General features: G+C 43.1%; 1 protein-coding gene across 4 annotated transcripts in view; it reads right to left on the reverse strand.

Annotated features, from left to right (window-relative positions):
* Positions 1 to 12: 12 nt before the first annotated feature.
* Positions 13 to 25,509, reverse strand: part of LOC101846613 — a 94,410-nt gene continuing 68,913 nt past the window's right edge. For all 4 annotated transcript variants that reach the window (XM_035970142.1, XM_005088772.3, XM_035970598.1 and 1 more), the window contains one exon: positions 13 to 585. In XM_035970142.1, the coding sequence (XP_035826035.1) occupies positions 494 to 585 (92 nt within the window). In that variant the 3' untranslated portion in view covers positions 13 to 493. The remainder of the gene's footprint in view (positions 586 to 25,509) is intronic.

The following is a 25,509-nucleotide window of genomic DNA, read 5'->3' on the forward strand; positions in this document are numbered from 1 at the left end:
TGTGGGTGTGGGTGTGGGTGTGTGTATGTCTGTGTGGTTGTGCGTGTGTGGGTGTGTGTGGGTGGGTGTGCGTATGTGTAAATGTGTAGGTTGGTTGGTAGGTAGTGAATATGTGGGTGAGGAGGTAGATAGGTAAATTAAGTAGGTAGATAGATAAGTAAGTAGTAGGACGGTAGGTAAGTAGGTAGGCAGGTAGTTAGTAGGTTAGTAGGTAGGTAGGCAGGCAGATAACTAGGTAGGTAGGTAGGTAAGTCGATAAGTAGGTGGGTAAGTAAACGATTGTGTTAGCGTTTTTTGCGTGCATGGATGGAGTTTTGGTGTCTGTAAATCACTATGTGGTGATGCTACTCAGTTACACCTCCCGCTCACTTCACACCTAGTTATTAACTTTCATCACAAGAGCATTTTAGCAACCGATGTCGGCACTGTGTACAATGAATATAATATGGACACCATTTTCCTGTTTCTTTAAACAACGTGAGAATGTCTCTTGTCAACGACCACGTGACCAGGCGTTTCCGGATTGCGGAGGCGAGGGTCCAACCTTGGCTTTATCAGTTGTCCTTTTTCGTTGGCCAGGTCCGCCTGTAATTAATTAAAAAGAATATTCAATACACCTAACCACAAGAAGAATGCACCAAACTATCAGGTGAAAATAAGAGAACATGGATGCTTCGAAGGTCTTCGTGCAGTCGAGACAGGGTAGAAAAAGCGTCAATGGTTCTTGGTTTACATGAAAAGAAGACATGTATTAAGGAACTCACTACGACCATCGGACTTGTGAAAGGATGGATATGGACATGACAGAATGGAAAACAACAATTCAAAGAATATCTTATTGTCTTGAGGAAGCTATCCAAATCCGTTGAACAAAATTGCAAAGGAAAATGAAAAAACCCACCCTCGCTTTGTAGGTATTTCCGAGATGGCCACCCAGAAAAGGAGCTGTAAACGATTTTTAAAAGATACTCATGTTTAATAAAGTGACAAGATTTCAATCCCGTGAGACTGAACTCTGGAGTACTGTCCACCCAATTAATATCACAATACTTTATCTAAATGTCATTGGGGAAAGTTGAAATTATCTAATAATTATTACAAAGGGTGGGTATGTACTACAAGAGCAAGAACCACCAGCCTGTCATTTTCGTATTGCACAACAATATGGAGAGGGGAAGGTAAAGCCCCCGTTGCACGCAACAGTAAACTGTGTCAGATTCGTCGTATGCGAGAAATGTCCATTTTATCGACATGTGTAGTCTGTTCACATATTCCTATATTACGTTCAGATTTCTGCCAATCCCGTCATAAAGTCACCATGTCTGTTGGCGACGACAGCGATTTGCTTGCACGCTATGCGCTGGTGGTTAGCAAATAACCCCCTTGCAGAGATAGATGTTGTCAATTCCTCCTCTGTCAGTTTAAAGGTACCATACTTTTTCAATTCTTTCTTATTTTTCTAATCACAATAAGTCTTTCGCTGCATCATATCATTTATCGAAAAATAACTCAAGTTCATAGTATGTCCGTGTGTGGCTATCACTGCACCAGTAGTCTTTTTTGTTTTAGTAAGAATTGTACGGCGCTCGCAACTGCATAAGGTCATATGAGCGCGCGAAAAATGGTTGGTTCTGTTCGCAACAGTATTCTGCACAGCCTGATTCTGGTCAACACTTCTATTAAAACGCTAAAATGCTAAAAAATTGATGTAAATAAATTAATAAAAAAACCTCTTTAAATAACATTTACAATTTTGATCAATTCTATTCTCAACCCTAATTCTGTTGGGATAAACAACGGAAAACAGATCTTGCAATTTTTTGCATCTGAAATATTTCCGTCGGGTCTCTCCGAAGTCTAGACATTCTGTTAAAATAATTATAATAAAAATAATAAATAATAAATTATAAATTACACTTTTATTTGTCCCAGAAGGGCACTTTGTTTTACAATGGCAAACATACTTACATACATAAATACATAATTATAAATACGTACATACATAAATACATACATGCATAAATACATACATAAATACACACTATTACACAAATACAGAACAGTTTACAAACAATGCCACTGTCGGTCGCCACTGTGCAGCGCCCTGTAATTTGAGCTAGGGTTGTCGTGTCTTGCTCAAGGACACACTCCAGTGATCCCCGTGTCACCGACACTTGCTTGACATTGCTTGAGTCAAAACTCACTACTCACTTAGCCACTGGAGCCCCCTAAATGTGTCTCATAGTAAAATCAGTGTCGCATAACGGCTTCTCATCTCCGTGAAGGAGGTATTTATGTGTTAGAGACGGGTGTCCGATGCGTATTCGAGTAAAAATGACTTCACCTCTTCTGGAGAGGCCCGAAGGATTTCGCGGTCCCAGTTTGGGTGTAATGTTGTAAAGTTTGTTGTTTACTTGCTTTTTCCAATGAGTCTCCCACAGACTGGAAGTGTAGTTTTTGACTTTATTTTTAAAGTCAGTCTGTGGGATAGCGTTTGTCGTTGATCCAAACAGAAGGGACAAGGATTCTTTTGCCAGGAGGTCCACTTGCTCGTTTCCTCGGATGCCCACATGGCTAGTAGCCATGCAAACACGATATTGTTCCCCGTTTCAGCCAAAGCGTGTATTTTATGTTGTAATCTAACTATTTTTGGGCGTAAGAGTGTGTAATGTGTAAGTGAAGAGATGGAAGACAGGGAGTCAGATAGGATAAGGAAAAATTTGTTGGGAGAATTATCAATGGCAGTGGCCTCCGCAGAGAAAATGGAGGTTTTGGGATGGAGTCTCCTCTGGTGTGTACTGTTTGAGTATAGGCAGCGGCGCCCACAGCAGAGTCCGATGTAGAGCCATCTGTGAAGATTAGCTCCGCACCGGATATTTTTCTATAAGTTTTTTGTATCCTGCTTTAAATGTTTTTGGTGTTTGTGATTGCTTTGGTGTGTGTGGTCAGCTGTAAGTCTTTTTTTTTTTTGTTGCTTTGGTGAGGGGCCACGGAGGGAGTTCGGGGAAAAGAAATTGTTGGATGTCTTGTTTGGAAAATTGTAAATTTTTAAGGTCCTCGAGGACTCTAAGGCCGAAGGATTTGATGAGGTTTTCGTTGTTTTTGGAATTTGTTTATGGTGTCTGGGTTTGTTCTGAAAATGCAGTTGTGTGCTGGGTTCTCTGGCGCTGAGTATTGTTTAATTGCGTATTGTAGTGCCAGTTGTGTGCGTCTGAGTGTGAGAGATGGAATGTTTGCTTCGGCCTGAAGGCTCTCCACTAGAAAAGTGCAGAAAGCCCCCAGACCAGGCGGAGTCCTTGGTTTTGTACTGGGTCTAGCATCTTAAGGACGTGGGGTTTTGCCAATCCATAGACCTGACAGCCCTAGTCAAGCCTGGATCGGAAAAGGGAGATGCATAGGTAGAGAAGGTGTTTTGAGTCCCCACCCCACTCCGGATGCGATAAAATTTTCAAAGCGTTTAACGCTTTCTGGCACCTCACAAGAAGATCTTTTATGAGTGGAATGAATGTGAGTTTCTTGTCAAATATGATGCCGAGGAAATGAGTCTGGTCCTGGACGGGTATTCTTTCCCCGCATAGCGTCAAACCCGGTTGCAGCATATTATGTCTGCTTGATCGGCAGAAGTGTACTGCAACCGGGGAAAACTTGAAGCCATTATTATTTGCCCAATTTTCAAGTTTGTGCAGCTGCGTTTGCAGCTGCCTTTCCATAGATCTTAGTTGAGGGTTTTTCGAACGGCAGCATATCAAGAAGTCGTCAACGTACAACGAGCTGTTCATGCTATTTTGAAGGGTCTTAACGATGGAATCTATTTTGATTTCGAATAGGAGAAAAAAAAAGGGATGCTTCCCTGGGGGACATATTCCTCCTGTTGGTGGGGGTCTGAAAGGGAGAATCCGACACGAACCTGGAATGAACGCTTCTTCAGGAAATTGCCAATAAAGGCAGGGTGGTGACCACGTATGCCGAGAGCGTGCAGGTTTTCTGAGAATGCCGCACTTTCAGGTTGTCGAAGGCTTTTTCAAGGTAACAGAAGATGGCAATCATGGGGCCTCCCTCGGCAAACGTCTCGCGTATAAAGGTCTCTAGGCGGACCAGGTGAACCAGAGTGGATCGTGTTTTCCTGAATCCGCACTGGGGACCGCTCAGCGAGCCTGTTGTCTCCAGAAACCACATGAGTCGACTGTGAATCATTTTTTCTATAAGTTTGCACAGACAGCTCGTCAATGCTATTGGTTGTAATTGAATGGGTGTGTGTGTGGTCTTCGTTTGATTTGGGTATTGGAATAACAGTGGCGAGACCCCAAGACTCCAGAAAGCAGTGCGACCACCACATGTCGTTGCGTATGTCTAGTAGGAGTGTAAGTGTTTCTGTGGGTAAGTGTCTAATGATCTGGTTGTGAATGTCATCCGGACCAGGGGTTGTATTGCCCAGGTCCGAGATGCACGATGTTAGTTCCTCTAATTCGGTGTTGTTTGAGTGGAAGTTTAGGTGTTGTTGTTCTCTGTTAGTTTTGATGTTTTTTTTAACCCATTAATGACCAAGGTCTCAAAAACTAACAGATTTCACATAAAAAATGTAACCGTGCATTCAAATGAAGAAACCATAACACATTTTGGAGTATTTCAATAAAAAAAATAATTTATTCAAATTTTTTTATTTTGTCCTTTATAAAGGACACTGGGCACGAATGGCCCCAGTGTTTCTCCCAGTCAAATGTCCTCTATAAAGGACACTGGGCATTGGGAAGGCCTATATATCAAAGTCAAAGATCTTAGTAAACCAAAATTGAACAGTTCTAGGAATTTGTATCATAGAGAAATGTATGATTTATATGCATAATCATTCAAATTTTTATATGCATAATCATTCAAATTCAAACTTGTCAAACTGTTTTAGGCAATTTTTTAACGTCCACGATATCCAAAAGATGGCAAGCATAACTGCCAAATCTAGAATGAAATTGCTCAGCGCACCTCTGATGCAGTGGCACATTGCTATGGTGAGTCTTTGGTGCTACCTTCCGGCGTTTTGCCCGCTTAGCTTGCACTACTGGCTTAATGCTGCAGAGCTCTCAGTAGGTCAAGGTAGATCTGAGCCACAGATCTCTTGAATGCCAGTTGATCCAGAGGCAGAGTGCCATGAGCCGGTGACAGAAAGGCAAACAACGGCCATCACCATTTGTTTGATCGGATTGATATCCGACAGGTACCCACATTTTGGTCACGGCGGTCAACACCACCTATGTTTGAGTTGTACCTGTTGATTAAATATGGCTCATCAACAAGGATTTTTTTCGTCTCCTTTGCTGACCACCTGGTAACACGGAACTGAGCGCTGCTTTGCAGTTGCCTTCCTGGTGAATCTTTTGATTACAAAGATTCTTGCACATCATCATTGACATTATCTTCGTCTGAACTCTGTTCATCTCCTGGTGGAGATATGTAGACATCGGCTGAAGCAATTTCAGTATCATCATCATCTTCCGATTGGCTGAGCACTTCATTCAATGTAAATGCCTTTGGTCTAGGAAAAAATATAAAGAAGCCAAAATTTTAAAGAAAACACAGGAAGTCTAAAGCACCTATACACCCACTTATACACCATGATATGCCTAAACATTCACCTGTACAAACAAACCTGCGTAAACCTTTATACCCACTTATACCGATACATCGACTTATTACATCTCAGTTGCTCACGTTTTCACCCCCCTCAAAATGCGTAAGAATATGGTTTAACACTAGATTCCCTTTAGGTGGGGGACAAAAGGGCACCAAGATGAAATTATTAGGAGCAGAATAGATATTTATAGCCTATCACCCAGGTATAATACCTATACACCCACTTATACAACCTCCCCCCCCCTTCCCCCGCGTTCAACTTTGCCTTTACACTCATGTATATGTATACACCCAGAAACCTATAACACACCCACTCTCAGCTGATAACACCCTCCACCCACCCCCCTCCCCGGGCAAAAAATCCTAAAAAGCGTGGGACACAAACCGTGTACTCTCTATGCACCCGCTCACACCTATATACACCCATTAATCCATATAGCACAAAGCCCAGTGTCCTTTATAAAGGACGTTCAACTGGGAGAAACACTGGGGCCATTCGTGCCCAGTGTCCTTTATAAAGGACACATGGATTTTTTATATTTTCTGAAAAATTATTGATAGAATGATTACAAAAATTGCAGGTATGGGTGAATGTAATATTTATACACATTTGCACAGCTTTGTTTTAGTTGTTTCAAAAATATTTGTGAAATTACGGTCTTACCTTTTTGGTTGAGTGTCCTTTTCCGCCATTTTTGAATGAGAGGAGGGAAAATGTACACCGCAAAAAACAAAAAGTGGATAGGAAATTAGCGTGAACGTAATACAAAAGAATAACCTCTTTACCATCTGAGGAAGCAAAACAGTAATTGATTTGCTTGCATTTGTGCTCTTGTCCAGTCCATTAAAAAAATGTCCTTTAAAAAGGACACTGGGCGTTAATGGGTTAAGGTGATGTTGTAGTTTGCTTGTGATGAGTTATTGGAGAGAGATGTAGCTATTGTGTTTGCGATGTCTACCTGTGTTTCAGCTCTGGTTCCATCCCCCCTCTGGACGTGCTGGAGGGTGCTTGTGCGTCTACCCAATTTTTTATATATTTTTTAGCAATTTTAAAAACTTGGTTGAGTGGTGCCTGGCTGTTGATTTTGGAGATTTTCTGAATGATTGTCATTTACTCTCCCTAAGGCATCTACGTGCATCAGCTCGAGCTTTTAAGTAATTAATTTTGTTTTATGTGGTGGTGTTGATTAACGGCTTTTCGATATGCTGCCGTCTTTTTCTTTACTGCATCATCACATCCCCCTAGAGAACCAGATCTTGTTCTTCCGGGGTTTTGGAGATGTTTTTGGTATGTGTTTGTGGCATTTTTTTAGAAGCATTTCGTGGAATTGTTTGTAGTAGAGGTCAAAATTGGGATTCAGAATCTGGGAAAATTCAGTGCAAAACCTGTCCCAGTGTGCTTTTTTGAAGTTGAAGCGTTCTGGGATCGGGTCGTTTTTGAGGCTATTGTTTTTAGGAAGAATTGGGAAATGGTCCGTACGGTCATCTTAAGATGTATTTGTCTGTTGAGTATATTGTTGTCGGTGTAGACGGTGGATCCACTGGAAGCAATCTGGTTCTCCGTGTGCATGTGATGATACACAGTAAATTCTCTTAAGTCTATGGTTAAAGCCGGGGCGAACTTTGTTTCCTGTATACAAAACACAAGTGGACACAGTGTGGCCTGTAGTAAGTGTTGGAATTCTGCAATGAAAGGTCGGATTCCGCCAGCATTCCATTGCAGGACTGCCATTATGACTTTTTATTTTGAAGCTCAAAGTCCCCGGCTTCGAAGAACCACTTTGACACCTCCTTACCGGGGAGGCAGAGGGGTTTGGGGTGCTGGATTGGACGGCGGCCTGGCGGGGGATTTGGAGGAGTGACGGACTCCGCCCTTCCCGGGAACAGGCCGGGGAGGGGTGTCGGAGCTGTCCTCCTCCATGGGTAGTCGGGGGAATGTAGGGGGAGGTGGTGCAGACGGAGGAAGCTGGGAAGAGGGGGGAGGAAGCACCTCACATTCCATTAGAGGGATGGGGTGTGAGGTGGAAGAAGAAGAAGAAGAAGAAGAAGAAAAAGAAGAAGAAGAAGAGGAAGAGGAGGAGGAGGAGGAGGAGGAGGGGGAGGGGGAGGAGGAGGAGGAGGAGGAGGAGGAGGAGGAGGAGGAGGAGGAGGAGGAGGAGGAGGAGAAGAAGAAGAAGAAGAAGAAGAAGAAGAAGAAGAAGAAAGGAGTGAAGAGGAGAGAAGGGGTGAAGAGGGGGCGGAAGAAGAGTCCACCCCGTCCTCCCCCAAATCGGTTAGAAAGTGCACCTCAAAGGAGGGATAGAAGGGGGCTTTTTACTCTTAAGCACAGATGCCCGTTGACCGTGGGCTTTGGGAGGTCGGCAATAGAAGTACTTGCCGACCTCGTGACCACCCGGGCTGCCTTTGCGTTTGACCGGCCAGGGACCGGGGTCACAACTGGCTCTTTCGAGCATCCTGAAACGAGCAGCAATTTCGTACTGTATACTCTTGGATTGCGCGTTCTTGGAGCCAAGTCGGGCAATCCTTACTAAAGGCTGTGTGCTGGCCATGACAATTGGGGCTGCAAGGACTAGCCTTGAATTCCTTTTCACAATGCCCGGTCTTGCCATTACAAGGACACACGGCTGCGTGTCGGCTTCTCGACTGACTATGGCCGAACTTTTGACTCGCAGAGGGTTCGGTACATAGGGTCGCACGTCCAGGACAAAGTATGATGCCCGAATGGTGGCTGGAGGGCGACACGAATCAAAAGTTAGGATGATCGTGTTAGTTTCGAGGGTGGTATCCCCCCGCCGTAGAGTAATCCGGCGGTACACCTTCGCAATTTGCCACAATTTCCTCCATGCTGCAGCCCTTTAGTTCATGGCTGCGGACGACGCCCTTCGAGCAGTTTATCTTCTGGTACCGCTTGGAGGTACATTGAATACCACCGAAGGTCGTGGAGTTCAGGAGTTTGGCCACTTCAGTCAGTGTTGCGCACTTGACATGGAGTACACCAGAGGACAACAGCTTCTGGACATTTGTAGGAATGTATCCCAGAACCTGTCGTAGTGTATCTCATGTCTTAAAGAGATTTAGACCAGTGATCTTACCCCGTGTGTCTTTTGCGCTACAGATGGCCACGTACGGCTGCTTCGGAAGCTCCTTGGGAGAAGGGAGGGCAGAGGCAGCGGCGAAGATCCTTTTCGCCGTTGTGGTTGATTTGCTCGGCTCGGCGGCCGCGCGCGCTTCCGCGAGCCGAGACGTTTTGTTTACGTTGGGAGCTGGGGAAGGGTCTTTATTTAGAGATGGTTCCATATGAAATTATAAGGTGGTTCGACTTCGGGGCTCCCCGCCCGCCACCGAGCCAAACAAGTGGACACATTGCTCAGATAATAATATCTTGACAGCTGCGAGTGCTTGTTTTTTCGACTTTTTAACTTCCTATAATCAGAACGTGACCTCGATTATGACACCGGCTCCTGGCCGCGAAACTCTAGACACCAACTGTCAAATGTGAAATAAAAAATTGATAATTGTCATGTTCTACCAAAGAGTTTAGACTCACTGGTATTTCATGTAGTACTGACATCTCTGCTTCTTTGCTTTTGTGTTTGTGTTTTCACATCTAAAGATAACTTTATTGTTTGTTGGAATAAATATTTGATGAGATACTTTCCCGATTATTTTAGCGGTTGAACATGCATAGAACAGGAATTCAGGATTTGTTTTCATTCACAACTCAGTGTTGCCGCCTCGAGTAAGATTCTTGTGTGATATCTCCAGACCCTATCTGGTCCCATCTCACTTTGAATACCCTGTCAAACAAGTCAGCAAGAGCTGATCCTTTGCTACAGAATGCCAATAAGTTAATACTGTCTCTCTCTTTTTCTTTAACGTATGGAGTTGATATGACCAAGCGGCAAGTACAGAACTTTCAGACAGTATGGATTTCCACAAAAATAGAGAAGATTGGAAGCACTACAAAACGGGCTTTTCTTTTTCTAATCTCGGCACCCATCGCAAATCCGGAAGTTTTGACCCCTATCGTTGTGGTGGTAGAACAGGCCCATAATCGGTAACTACCGGAAACATCGGTGGATTGAGGCAACCCTGTAAAATATATCTGATAGCAAGATATACAATATTAGTATCTAGCTACACGAGTTTGTCAGAATGACATAAATACTGAAGGGCAGACCAGAGGCTCGCAGCCGCAGCTAACTATGGTTTGAGGGCCAGGGCCAAGAACACCACACTCGGTGGTTGCCCTGTGCCGTAGCAACCGGAGCAATATGACAAGGAGGAGAAGAAGAAGAAGAAGAAGAAGAAGAAGAAGAAGAAGAAGAAGAAGAAGAAGACGATACTCGATAAAAATGTTCTCCTCACGTGGTAATCAAACTCGGGTGTCTTGAATGCGACAGCGAAGAGCCTAACCGGTACACGACAGACGCCGGTAAGAAGTCTTCAAAACTTGATTAAACGGTCTAAAGACTATGTTTTTGGAAACTGTCCTTGACTCATTGTATATATTCCTCGAACAAATGTGTTTGTTACACTTGTTAGCAGATACATTGCATGCAACTCTGTCTTTGTTTATTGATTATTTCGTTGATAGATAGGAGGCTTAGCACTTATATAATGCAACTTTGCGATTACAGTTTTACAGGTGACTTTATTAATTCGGGTAAAAAAGAATGTACTGCAACAGTTTCCATTTGTTCACACCTCTCTTTCTGTCAGAGCTCAGTTAAACAAAGTAACAACTCGTCACTACTCATTAGACAAACTGTTGCTTACAGCACGTTGAATTGAGCAGATTAAAAGTCTGTGATAAAGTCTGTGTAAAGCCTCGCGCACAATTTACTTCCCCCCCCCCCCCCCCCCCCCCAAAAAAAAACAAACAAACAAACAACAACAACAAAAAACAACAACAACCCCCCCCCCCATTTCTGTACCAGTGCCAGCAAAATGCAGGTTCAGCAGAGGTCAACACTTTGGCTTTCAAAAGCCCTGTTTTATATCTGAGCTGGACCTGTGGCAAATCAATTTTATTTTCTTTCAGTGTGTCATGCTGTCTAGTTGCAATTAAATTCAACCAGTCCCCCATCCCCCGGATTTCCAACATACAAAACTAGACGAAATTTGTAACAAAACAAAGGTATCTCGGAGACTATTCACAATAATTACAAATTGCTGTAGATGGACATCAAATATTTCAACAAACGGTAACAATTTTTACTCAAACAACAATTTAAGCTTTACAATAGAAATCAGTGAAAAGTATGCAATGATGCAATTTAAGGAGCAATTAACTCTGTTTATTCTAACTATACCTCCTTTCAAAATAATACTAAAGCACAAAAGTCTGTGTAGCCGTGTTAAATGGGTACAGCAAAGGTAGGTTGAATGACATAATGACAGACAAACGTGTTATTTTCTCAACAGTTAAACGAAAACAGCGCAAGCAACACTCTTATTAGGTTCTCTACTACAGTGTAGACTAGTAAAAAAATCGTGGCGCAACTTATCTTTAAATAATATCTCTTTAACGTGTACATCAATGTTACCAATAGTTTACACAGCAGTTTCTATAAATTGTCTCAACTTAATCATATTTTCCACAACTATAGAAGCTAGATCTAATAACTTTTCTTTTTTAAAAAGTATAAAATACTAATACACTGTAAAAATTTTCTCCACCACAGGGAAATGTGAGTGTTATCGGCAGTTCCCTCCGCTCACACATATTTTGCATTTGCATATATGGCGAAGGTCAGCGCCCACGCATAAATAAAAAAAATCTCTTGATGAATGACAAGTAAAATTGTACAGAATTTCTGATCTTACTTTATAATTTGTTTCATGAGGAGCAGCTTGATGATGAGGGGAAGCGTAGGCGAGTATGGTGGTGACAGGAAGATGCCTTAGTCAGATGCCTTCACTTTTGAGTCGCAAGAAGGTACCATTCTTAAAACAATCTTGACAAATTATCACAAACAACTCTAAACATAATGTACCAGCTGACCAGAAAAGAAAGTTCGTTCAAAGAAATGTTAATAACGTTCTTGATTATCATCAAACATACATTAGAATTGACCAAAAGCTAGAGTATACATCCGGAATATGTGAGTTTTTTTCTAAAGTTCATTGCAGTTGTACATTGGAAAGATAATACAACAGTTCGCCCCTGTACGTCATGCTTTTGCAGTGAAGATGTATCAGCAAAAGAAATCTCCCAAAATAGACATGTGCATTCGGGCATATGGGATATATATTTGCAGTAAACATAATATTTCGAGAGAAAGGTCCATTTCGAAATGGGCTGCAAATTTTGAAAGGTTTGGTTCCATAGAAAATAACTCGAATTCCAATCCTCGAATAACACACAGCAAGCAATCTGTAAAAACAACACACTCTTGAAAAGGGTAGGGTATTTCGTTATTCAGTGAACTCTGACCCATACCTGGTCATCCTACCAAAATTCTGGAGGAGCTTGGGACTATTTGTTGATGATGAAGGGTGACAGAATCAGAACTTCCAGCAAGACGGGGCTGCTCCTCATGACACCATAGCTTTTCTGCGACGAATCAGCAACCATTTTAGCTACAGGACTGTCAGTCCGATTGAATTAACTGGACCCCAAACCTGGGTCCACTGGACTTTCAATATTGAATGTGTGTGAAGGACAAGGTGTGTGTAAAAAAAAATTGAAAGTATCCAAGACTTGAGAGAAAGCAGGATATGTAACCATTTTAAAATCAGTCGATACCCTTCAGTTGGAGTTTTCATCTGTATATTCTAGAATACAGCGAGCAGGTGTTTATAAAAGTATTGATCTATCGAAACAAATTGATACAAGTCAAAAGTTGGGGAGTCTGTGTTTGATAGTTGATGAGATATCTGGCAATAAGTTCCACCACGAAGAACTAGCGTAGACGTTATGCTCATCTTGAAGGCCCGACTGAGCAGGACATCGAGTCACCCAGCCTGAGTGCACAGGGAGGAGGAGGAGGAAGCTTAGCAACGAAATGTTTCTCTTGATCAAGAAAGCACCAGTGACCATGAAAAACGTCTTATTTGATTATCGAGAATTGTTTTCGATTACATGTACGTTTTTTAAAAGCGATTTCTATTTCTCATTTGATTGTTAACACTGTTTATCCTGTTTTCTTACAACTTCGTATGGCGAAAAAAAGGTAATTTCAGTTCTCCTTGCCGCGTAGTTTAAATAACCTTAGCCGCAACAAATCTTGGCGCCCAGTCAGATTGAGCGCAGCTGTACACCCATGGACCCTGTTGCCGTTTTTCCAAAGGATTATTAATTGTTCAGATTTTACCCTTGTGTAAAACATCATACAATACTTTGAATAAAGAACGAACACAGGACGCAAATATGTATTTTCTTTTTTGTCAACGTAATTTTGAAAAAAAACTGCATGCTTTTGAGACAAATTCAACACTTCATCGCACTCGTTTGTTTTTGTCCAGTACGGAAACTCGAATTCTTATGGTGGTTCTACCTATATTATGGCTGTTGTCGCAAAAAAAACAACAACAACACAAAACAAATCATTTTCTTTTTTGTAAAGGAAGGAATATATTTTTACACCAAATAACACCACACGGCACACTGGCCAGATGTGAAGAGTGAAAAACAAATCAAATCAAAACAAAACAAAAGAACAACTCTTTTTATATAGTGTCCAAAAACTAACATTAACATGATTTTTGATAAAAATCATTTTCCTATGCAAACAATAATGACAAAGAAGTGCTCAAGTCAATTGTTTTAAAATGCATTATCTACCTTATGCAAGAAACAAAATTCCTGATGGTGCAATTTGCTCCAGGTTCTAATATAATATATTACGTTTCCTTGAACAGCATACACTTAATGTCAGCCTTCCAAACTACATTCAAAATATTTGACGCTGAGTTGCAGACAAGATACGGTGTTGTCTGAAATAGAAGCAGTAGATAGAAATTCGAACTTGGAAAAATGTTCTCTCAAGTCACGCAATTTGCCAACAAGAATGAATAAATCATTGCTCAAAGAAAACCACACAGCCAGCTGTGAACAGCACGCGGCCTTCCAAACACCGAAGCTCGGCAAAAGGAAGAATACGTCGATCTGATGTTATTGTGCTCCAAATTATTGTACATTTTTAATGCTGCGATAGAACCAATCCGGGTCACTTAGGCGGGAAGAGGAGTGCAAACTGCAACAGAAAAGAGAAATAGACTTATCCAAAGACTGTTGAAGTGAGACTTTCGGATTCCTCTCTTGTTATTTCAAACTCCTCCCACGGTGCTCCATCAGGCACGCAATTTCCTTTCATACCATTGCGATTCGAAGAATGGTAGCGTTTGGTTAACAGTCAGCCCTCTAATGAAACCTTTAAGACTATAATTTAGTTTGTTATTATTTTTCGCTATTAAACATTTTTTTAATACTACCCTAAACACTTCTCCAGTGACAAAAAATATAAATCTGAGGTCTTCGATTGCAAATTGAAATGCACCTTTTCAATATCACTCCCATTTAAAAAGTACCCATCTAAATTGAGCTGACTTCGTGTTAAAATAGTAACATAAAGTTAAAACAGCGTTTCGCTTTGTAATCCAAACAAAGGCAAGTTCAAATGGGACCAAGGACCTTACAACAATTAATGGACTCTCTTGTCTCTCTCCGCGGCACCGCGCGCAGCACGCCCATCTGAATATCCACAATGGCCGCCAACCATGATCATCCATGCAGTATTTTCTTTACAAAGGATATAATATTTTAATAGGGTTGGGCAGTGGGCTACGGTGTGGGAGGGAATATGTGCAAAAAAAGAGGGGTGAAGGTGGTGAGGCGGGCCTGGGGAAGTAAGATGGAGAGAGCAAAAGAAAGAGAGAGAGAGAGAGAGAGAGAGAGAGAGAGAGAGAGAGAGAGAGAGAGAGAGAAAAGTAAGAGATAGAGATAGAAAGAGAGAACGAGAAAAGGGAGGGGTGGGGCTGTTTGATAATGACTGTTTATTAACTTTATGTTTTGATCCCCATGTTGACTAGTTGTGAAACACAGCCAACACGTAGTTTAAAAGCCAAGAAAGGTGGTGGGTTTGAGGTTAGGGGGAGGGTGGGGCAAAAAACCCAAAAACAAACAAAAACTCAAGAACATAGAACACAAGAAAGTCAAAATCAGCTTTAAATGATTGTTAACAATGATGCCTTTGTCTATGAATTATTGAGCACAGTAATTTTGTTTCCTTTTTCTTTTACACGAAGTGCACCCCCACCCCCTCCGATGGTTTTAACTATTGAACAGGTAACAATACATGTACAAATATCCTTTTGTATTTTAATCTGGGATAAACATAAACTGTAGGCCTATTGATGAGCTAATACATGTACTACAGGCTTAATTGTTAGCTTGTGTCCTGGATTGATTTCAATTGTGAGTGCATATTCAACGCTATGCACATCTATATCTTGTCTAGCTCCCTACATGATGTATCTTCTTTTCATACTAATCGTACACACCTAAGCTTACTGAGTTCGATTAGTAAGTCAGACTTATTTTATGTTTTTAAACCCATTCAACTCACTACTATTACTGATGCCTAAATGTGACATGTATGATTATTTTATGCATCATGATTACATTTCTATCTCTTTCAATATGAAGGAGAGAAATGCTTTAAAAAACCTTCCTGGAACTCCGGCCTCTCTTGTGACTGGCGGGGATACTTAACACTGCACTACCGATGACTGCAAGAATATAGATATTAGATATTATTATGTGTCGAAATGGTTCAAACACGAATTAAATACCAGTTTGTGCACGTTCAGCAGATAGCGAGCAGCGGAAAAAGTTCATTTCTCAGCGTGTCATCCTTGGGAAAAGGATACGTTATACGGTTAGTGGGAAAGCGGAGGACCGGGGAACAGCGACTGCAATTTTAAAATATACTGATAATAGATGAGCAAAAGAAAGTGGGCACCCTCCGTTCTGTGCATTATTTCCCTTCTTTGCCGCCGTAATGCCGTATTGCCCATGGATTTTGAAAGGCTTGCCATTTTCTCAATAGGTGCAGACAAAAAGACTAAGAAAAACGATCAAAAGCACACCTTTTGTTAGAAATTGATAACACCTATTCGAATGTTCAAAATCCCAGACTTAGTGACAGGTGTATCTCCCACCAGCATTGATGACTACAGTGGCTCTCCGCTTCATGGATTGCATATGTCGTTGGATAAATTGCTGGGGAATATTATTCCAAGCATCAATTAGTGATTGCTGCAGTAGTGGGATTGTCATTGGTGGTGGCCAAAGTGTGCGAATTTCCTTTTCCTTCTTGTTCCAGAGGTGCTTTACGGATTCCCATACCATAATGCTACGTTTGTCAGCAACAGCACTGGCACACTGAGGCAAATAACGTTCATGACGTCTCCGGCAGACTTTCTGCCTTCCATCGTGGGGATCCAAAAGAAATCTGGACTCGTCAGAAAACATCACTCTGTTCCACTGGCGGTTTAGCCATCGCTGATGCAGACGAGTCAAGTTGAGTCTGGCATGACGGTGTCTTTGGAGGAGACGAGTGCGTCGAGGTGGGTGTCGGGCAACGATTCAGTGGGCTTTCAAACGTCGACAAACGGTGAAGCGGCTGATTGGTTTACGCCCAGCCCAATCTCTGACAGTTTTAGAAGCTGTTTGAAACCAATCCTGCAAGTCTGGAACTCTGATCCGATTGTCTTCAACCACAGTAGAGACACGAGGACGACCAGACCTTGGAGTGTCACTAACCGAACCACTTGCTTGGAAGTGTTTCCTTAGCTTCTGGATAGTATTTCTCTTCACATTGAAAGCTCTAGCTACAAGAGCTTCATGACGTTGCGCTTCACAAAGACGAGGCATCGTATAAAACAAAATTGAAAAGAAAAAACCCAACATTTTTGATGGCCTTTGCGCCGACACACGGCCTATTGATGTGTAACGAAAAAAGAATAAAAGTAAAGGCATTGTAAACTTTCAAGAAAAAACGAGAAAACACGTTTTTGGCCAAACGTGTTGTAAACACTTTTTATAACAACAAAATAAACAAATGTTGTTCTGAACGACTTTCTAAAGTGACACAAGCTCAGCATGTCAATCGCCAAGTCAAAATTCGGGAGACTACTCATACAGCACCAATTTGAAAACTGCCCACTTTCTTTTGCTCGCCAGTATAGAACAAAATTGTTCGGGGAAGAGCGACTATGCAACGCGAATACATTGTAATTTGTCTTAATGGTACTGAGCATGGTATCGAGAAGTGAACTGGGACGTAGAATTCTTTTAAAGTTAACCGCCGCTCTTTGCGGGGAGGGGGGGGGGTTAATTATTGCAGTCGAAAACTGAAAATTTTATTTTCGGAATCAGCCTATCATAATAAGCAAAGTCTCTCTCTCTCTCTCTCTCTCTCTCTCTCTCTCTCTCTCTCTCTCTCTCTCTCTCTCTCTCTCTCTCTCTCTCTCTCTCTCTCTTACCATTTTTATCTCCAAGTGGAGCATAAGCCATCAACAACATTTCTCCAGCTTCCTGTGCGTCCTTTTCTATCTGTTTCCATGATATCCCCGCCTTTTCCATTTTCGATTGTACCGCTCGCCTTCATGTCATCTTTGGTCTTCATTTCTTACATTTTCCTTGTGGATTCCATGTCAAAGCCTGTCTGATGACGCTTATCGGGGGGTCTCCTCAGGGTGTCCCCAATCCATTTACATTTCTTCACTGGTATGTAGTCTTCCTTTACTGGCCTTTGGCTTGTTCTTTCCTACAGTTGAGCATGTGGGACTCGATTGTGCCACTTTATCCCCTCTATCCTTCTTAGGCATCCATTTTTGAAGCCCTGCAGTTTCCTTGCTGCTGATGCTGTGAGCCTCCATGTCTCTGAACCGTACAGTAGAACAGTCTTTAACATATCGCTGTACAAAGATGTCGTTATAGAGAGACGGCATTGTAATTGAAATTTCCCGAACGTGGGAAAAAAATATAATGAGATAATATTTACTCTATTTTTACCATATTTGTTTTCATTCACAATTCAGTGATGACGATTCGAATAAGAAGTATAAGTATGCCATTATTAATTTTGCACACACTGGGGAGGGGGTGGGCATCTCGTGTGATGGTTCATCTCTATTTGGTTCATATCACATTGATTCTCAGTCAAACAAGTCTGCCTTTGAATATGTGTGTCTATCGTTGTTTTCTATCAAACTTTTCATGTACACGTGCAGGCGCAGTGAAGTGCTTCTCACTTTTCACCTTGAGACACACCATAAACAAGCTTTTGCAGCTGAGTATTTTTAGATTGAAAACAGTCCAAAAGCGCACGACAAAGGGGTGGTGGGATACGTACATTTTTGTGTATAAGTCTAGTGTCTTTTTTAGTTCAGCTTTAGAAAGGTTTTTTCGTCATATGAGAGCCAAGGGCTGGATGTCAACAGAGAACACCAAACAGGAAATCAGGCTTACTCTATTGGTTGTAATTGGATGGGTGTGTAAGGTCATTAGAATGACAGTGGCGAGTCACCAAGACTCTGGAAAGGTGTGCAACCGCCATAATTATGTCGTTGTATACGTCTAATAGTGTAAGTCGAGGGTACGATTCTAAACAATCGTAACTCGAGATACGACTTTTTTGAAAGAAAATATATTATTATGTTAAAGAACAAAACGACGCCCACCTTGTGTTAAAACGATGTACCTATAGCTTTAATATTAAGGCAGCTATGGCACAGAGTCTTTTTGTCGTATCTTGAGTTTGGCAAAAAAATTGCATTAAAACTGTATTAAGTCTAGTTACGATACTTTGGTTTCAAATCTCGGTGTCGTATATATCGTAACAATGACATACGACTGTTTGGTTTCCAATTTTCCATCCAAACCGGGCGATTTCTATGTCGTAACTACTACTGTCAGCGTTTCACTCTTGTGTCTGTCCGACTCAATTTTTGCAAGAGATTCTGTATCTCAGGAATGAATTCATTTCGTGGATAGTAAAGGGTTAGTCAGGTGAATGTGAGTTTTTTGTCCAATATAACGCCGAGGAAACGAGCCTGATCCTGGACGACAATCCTTTCCCCGTATAGTGTTAAATCCGGCTGCAGTGCACGTTTGCCTGATCGGCAGAAATATTTGTGTACTGCAACCGTCTTTGACGGAGAAAACTTGAAACCGTTATTGTTTGCTCACTTTTCAAGTTTGTGCAGCTGCGTTTGCAGCTGCCTTTCTATAGATCTTAGTTGAGGAATTTTCGAACGGCAGCATATCAAGAAGTCGTCAACGTTTAACGAGTTGTCTTTGCTATTTTGGAGGGTTTTTAAGATAAAATCTCTTTTGATTTCAAATGGGAGAGGAGAAAGGATACTCCCCTGGGGGGGGGGGGGGGGGGACACCTTCCTCCTGTTGGTGGGGATCTGAAAGAGAGGATCCGACACGAACTTGGAAGGAACGGTTCTTTCAGGAAATTGCCAATGAAGGCAGGGAGGTGACCGCGTATGCCGAGAGCGTGCAGGTCTCTGAGAATGCCGTACTTCCAGGTTGTGTCGAAGGCGTTTTCTAGGTCGAAAAAGATGGCCATCATGTGGCCTCCTTCGGCAAACGTCTCGCGTACAAAGGTCTCCCGGCGGACCAGTTGATCTAGAGTGGATCGAGTTTTCCGAAATACGCACTAGAGACCGCTCAGCGAGCCTGTCGTCTCCAGAAACCACATGAGTTGCCTGTGGATCATACTATCTATAAATTTGCACAGACAGCTCGTTAGTGCTATTGGTCTGTAATTGGATGGGTGTGTGTGGTCTTTGTTTGATTTGGGTAAAGGAATGACAGTGGCGAGACGCCAAGACTCCCGTAAGGAGTGCGACCGCCACATGTCGTTGTTTCTGTCTAGTAGGAGTGTAAGTGTTTCTGTGGGTAAGTGTCGAAGGGTCTGGTTGTGGATGTCATCAGGACCCGGGGCTGTATTGCCAAGGTCCGAGATGTACGATGTTAGTTCGTCTGATGTGAAGTCTGCGTTGTAGGTTTCAGTGTTGTTTGAGTGGAAGTTTAGGTTTTTGTTGTTCTCTGTTAGTTTTGATGTTTTGGAAGGTGGTGTTGTAGTTTGGTGACCCGGGCGACGACCAATCCGGTATAGTGTCTGAGCCGTTTGACATTCTCATGTGGTGAGTCTTGGGCAGAGAAGCTTGGCGGTGCCCATCCCTCTCCAAGCTCTTAACCGTAGGCCGATGTCCACGAACATGATGTGGGTCGCCCCCGATCGCATACACTTGACCGTTGAGCTCAGCTTGGAACCTTTCCGCTCTGACCGTTGGGTCCGTCATGGGACGCTTCCGCTCATGGCCGTTGGCTGTTTGATGCTGCTCATCCGCCCAGTGGTGTTCGCTCTCTCCCACTCTCTTCAACATCTTCCTAGAATGAATCATGACTGACACTCTGGAACACCACAATGGAACAATCAGTATTGGAGGCAGGACAATCACTAACTTGCGTTTTGCCGATGACATCGATGGATTAGCAGGAGAAGAACAGGAGCTCGCCACACTAGTGGAGCGGCTGGATACAACCTCAGCAGCCTACGGCATGGAGATCAGGGCCGAGAAAACCAAGCTAATGACCAATAACACCAATGGCTTCAACGCGGACATCAAAGTCAGGGGCGAGAAACTTGAGACCGTCAACAGCTTCAAATACCTTGGATCAATCGTCTCAGATGAAGGCCCAAGACCAGAAATTCTCTCTGGAATCGCGCAAACAACAGCAGCGCTGTCAATACGGAAGCCTATTTGGAGGGACAGAAACATCACATACAACTAAAAAATTAGACTAATGCGCTCACTGGGCATCTCAATATTTTTATACGCCTGCGAGTCGTGGACACTAACAGCAGAATTAGAGAAAAAGATTCAGACCACAGAGATGGGATGTTACCGCAGACTCCTTGACATCTCGTACAAAGACCACGTTTCAATGCTGAAGTACGAAAGAGAATCACCAACGCAGTGGGGCAATATAAAGATCTGCTGATCACAGTGAAGAGACGAAAACTAAAATGGTATGGGCATGTCAAAAGATCCACAGCCAAAACAGTCCTGCAAGGAACCGTACAAGGAAAGAGAAAGAGAGGAAGGCAGAGAAGGAGATGGGAGGACAACATTACAGGGTGGACAGGAAAGACGATGGGTGACAATCTGAGGAAAGCAGAGGACTAAAATAGATGGCGAGAGCAGGTTTTCAGATGCAGTTGTGCCCCCACGGTTGCCCCAACCACGGGATAGAAGAAGAAGAAGAAGAAGACGAGGTTGTAGTTTGCTTGGGATGAGTTGTTGGAAAGAGATGTAGCTATTGTGTTTGCGATGTTTACCTGTGTTTCAGATGTGGTTCCATCCGGCCTCTGGATATGCCCGATGGTGTCTGTGCGTCTTCCTAAATTTTTTTTTAGCGATTTTAAAAACTTGGCTGAGTGGTGTCTGGTTGTTCATTTTGGAGATGTATTGTCTTTTGCTCTCCCTGAGGCATCTACGTGCCTCAGCTCGACCTTTTAGGTAATTAATTTTGTTTTCTGTGGTGGTGTTGTCGACTCTTTTTTTGACATGCTGTCTTCTTTTTCTTTACTGCAGCATCTTTACTGAGAGAACCAGATCTTGTTCTTCCGCACAAAGGCCCCGGCTTCGGAGTAATACTCGGACTCCTCCTTGCGGGGGAAGCCGAGTGGTCTAGTGGGGGATTTGAAGGAGTGACGGACTCTGCCCTTCACGGGGTCAGTCCGGGAAGGGGTGTTGGAGATGTCCTCCTCCTTTGGTTAGAGGGGTAGGGGGATGTCTGCTGAAGGGGAAGGGGGAGGTGGAGTAGATGGAGGGGGTGGGAAGAGGGGGGAGGGGACACCTCACACTTCATCAGAGGGATGAGGTGTGAGGTAGAAGAAGAAGAAAAAGAAGAAGAAGGGATAGGAGAGGGAGAAGGGGGGTAGGGGAGAAGAGGGGGTGGAGAAAGAGTTCACCCCATCATCCCTCAGAGCGGTTTGTTAGTGGCACCTGAAAGGTGGGTACTGCAGGGGTAGGAAAACCTTTATGGGTCTTGGTGAAGCAAGTCGCTTGTTGACCGCGGGTTCTGGGGGTCGACAGTGGAAGCACCGGCCGACCTCGTGACTGGCCGGAGTACGCTCGCATATGACCGGCCAGAGACCGGAGTCATTAATGGCGGGCAGACAGCTTTGCGGGCTTTTTTAGAAGAGCAGCCATTTGGCGCTTTGTACTCTTGGATTGCGCGTTCTTGGATCCAAGTCGGGCAATCCTTGCTGAAGGCTGTGTGCTGGCCCTGGCAATTTGAGCTGCAAGGACAAGCCATCACGACTGACCATGGCCAATTTTCAGACACTGAAAGCAGCGCAGAGGGTTTGGCACCTAGGGTCGCACGCCCAAGACCAAGTACGATGCCCGAACGGTGGCGACACGAATCGAAAGTTAGAATTATCATATTCGGTTCAAGTGTGGTCTCCCTCCGCCGAAGAGTAATCCGGCGGGCTTCGACCACATCCTCGCAGTTATCCACAATTTTTGGTTTGAGCAGTAGCCCTTCAGCTCATGGCTGCGGACCACGCCCTTCGACTGGTTAAACTTCTGGTGTCGCTCGGACACACAAGGAACACCACTGAAGATCGAGATCGTCTCAAGTCCGTCCAGTTCTTTATCCGATGCGCACTTGATGAGGAGAGCACCAGAAGACAGTTTCTGGACAATCGTAGGAATGTATCCCAGAACCTGTCGTAGTGCATCTCCTGCTTTAAAAAGGTTGAGATCTGTGATCTTTTTCTACGCATCGGTGTGGCAGATGGTCAAGTACAGCTGCCGCGGGATGTCTCTGAGAGGGGGAGGGCAGAGGCAGCCGTAAAGGTCCTTTTCCGTTTGGGGTAGGTTTGCTCGGCTCGGCGGCCGCACCTGCTTCCGCGAGCGAGATTTTTTAATACCGTTGAGAGTTGGGGAAGGGTTTTCGTTTAATGAAGGTTCCATGTGAGTGTTTTTATTGGTTTCCCACCATGATCGAGCCCAACAAGGGGACACATTGCTCGAATGACCAGAGCTGTGCCAGGGATACTCCGGAGCTATACTCTCCACGAGAGCGCACAAGACCCTCCTGTCAAGATTGACCCAGAGCTTGAAGTAGTTTCAACTCCCAACCGATCGAGTGGCATGGGCCGTGCCACCCTCCCGTGTAAGAGGAAAACCTGGGCCAAAGAGGTGTGTTGGCGAGTCCGTAGACTAATCTCTCGCCAACCGCCAGGTACCCTGTTTCCCTCCACACGGGTCGCACCTCACGGTCAACAAGGCGCCCACTCTGTGGGATGGGTGACCTCTCTTTTTGCTGCACCTGAGGTTAGCGGTGAGAGAAAAGATAGAAGAAGAAAGAAAGGAGGAAGGAGAAAAGGAAGAAGCACCAAAGTCGGTGTCGCATCCGGACCCCAGAGGGTTGGGACACCTCGTCTTTTAATTGGTTACACCTCCTGCAGACGAAGCAGTGGGTCTATGTATATCCCCCCGACCAACTGATGGTAGAACCTATCATAAATAAGTTCATGCTTACATGCTTTTTATAATATTCTATACTGATTCCAGAACCAGGCGTTCAGAATTTAAGTTTTACTTCTTGTCGAATTTTCAATTTTCAGCTATTTTTTAAAATGAAATCTAATTGAGGTGGAAGCATCACCCTAATGTGTTTGTTTTATACTCTGATGAAGCGTCATTCCAAGTATAAGAGATCTGAATTGAAGGGTCTTGTGCGCTTTTGACATAAACTGCATTGAAAACAAGTACGTTTTAATTACGTTCAAGCCTAATCATCTTCATGTTTTAAATGACCCATACCATTAGATCTAATCATTTGTAACTGTTCCACTGCTGAGCGGCATGCATCACTCTGCATTTTGATTTTCCGTAAAAAAGAGGTTCGTTTGTTAGTAGTTCAACTCTGGTAAAGCGTTAAAATAAAGCTGTTGCAACTTTGGAGTGTTTATTTTCATTCCTAAAAGTAAGAGAAATATACTGAGATTTGGCAATAAAACTGTCGTATCTGGAGTTGCGATACCCCTGTCTCTCGAAATTTGGAATCCAAAAAGTCGTAACTCAAGATACGACACTTTGTCTTCAACATCTGACTGTCGTAACTTGAGTTACTACAGTTTGCTTTCAAGTTTCGATTTTCAGTTTATCGTAACTCATCATTACAGGAAAAGTGGCATAGGCAGCCCCAAGCTCATTAAAAGTACGAGCGTGGACTGTATTTTGAGGCTCACATGCAAAAAATGAAACCTGTATCTCTAACCGTTTGGAAATAAAACAGTTTTTTTCGTCTCCTGAAAAGTAGCAAATTTTAGATACGACTTTTTGGAATCGTACCCTCGAAGTATTTCTGAGGGTGAATGTCTAAATATCTGGATGTGGATGTCATCCCGACCCGGGGCTGTATTGCCCAGGTCCGAGATGCATGGTTTTAGTTCGTCTTGGGTAAAGTCTGCGTTGTAGGTTTCTATGTTGTTTGAGTGGAAGTTTAGGTGTTGCTGTTCTCTATTAGTTTTGATATTTTGGTAGATAGAGCGCTTTGGGTTAATTTTTGGAGAGAGGTGTAGCTATTGTGTTTGTCATGTTTACTTGTGTCTCTGCTGTGGACACGTCAGATGGGCGTATACCAAACTTAAAAAAACAACAAACTATTTTGGTAACGTTGTTGACTAGTGTCTGACTGTTGATTTTGGGAATGTATTCTCAGAAGGATAGTCTTTTACTCTCCCTGATGCATCCACGTGCCTCAGCTCGAGCTTTTAAATGATTTATTTAGTGGTGTTGTTGTCGACGGCTCTTCGATATGCTGCCTTCTTTTTTTTTACTGCATTATCACACTCCCTAGGGAACCAGATCTTGTTCTTCTAGTGTTTTGGAGATTTTTTTTTGTATGTGTTTGTACCTCTGGTTATTGTAAATCAAAACTAAATTCACCATAGATTGTACACAAGATGGTTCACCCCTCTCTTTAAGCCTATAAAATTCAAATTTCGGAAGAACGCCCGGTTACGCTAATGACAAAAAGCCTCTTAAGAAGCGACTGTCGTCGTCGTTTAATTTCGTTGTATAATGAGAGCCGAGAGGGTCAATAAAATATGTTTTTAAAAATCCCCAAAACTCCGCACCGTGCAAACCCGGACAGCTGATTTTAGACTGATGAACAGAAGTCAATCCGCATGAACAAGGGGGTGCTGTTTCTATTCTCCCTGTGAAGAAATGAAAGAGAGCTTCAAAACAACGACTGCATGGGCATCTGAAGCAATGCGCGAACTTCTGTGGACACTTTTGGTTGAGTGAACCATCTTGTTGGGTAGGATCTTTGATGTAACGTATTTGGAAAAACTGAATTCGATATTGTAAGCGATTACATCAAGTTAAACTACAACAAGGGAGCTCTCCTGATCTAAACGTTAAAGTGTTCACCTCTAACTCAATAGGCCCCGGGTTCGAATACAGAAAATTTTCTTCTCTAAAATTGTTTCCTTTCACACCCTTTCCAACTCTCTAATAAGGTTCTGTCGTCTGCTTTCGTCTCCACTTTTTACCCCACCCTCTCACCTCCATTGCCCCTTTTCTGGACTCCTGACTCTTTCTGCAGCCTTTCTACTCTTACTCCGAGGCTCCTTCTTACTGCTGTCTTTCAGTCACACCCCTGATCTTATGGTACGTAAGAGCTAACACCAAGCCTTATTGGATAAGGGTGAAGAATCATGGAGGTCCCGTGTGCAAGTTGTGCACGTTAAAGATCCCTTGGTGGTCCAAAATTAGTAAGAGTAGCCTTCGGCCGCCACCAGAGCAAAATTCAGTTGCGAACACAGAACC

Source organism: Aplysia californica, unplaced genomic scaffold (assembly GCF_000002075.1).
Source record: "Aplysia californica isolate F4 #8 unplaced genomic scaffold, AplCal3.0 scaffold00001, whole genome shotgun sequence".
Lineage (NCBI taxonomy): Eukaryota > Metazoa > Mollusca > Gastropoda > Aplysiida > Aplysiidae > Aplysia > Aplysia californica.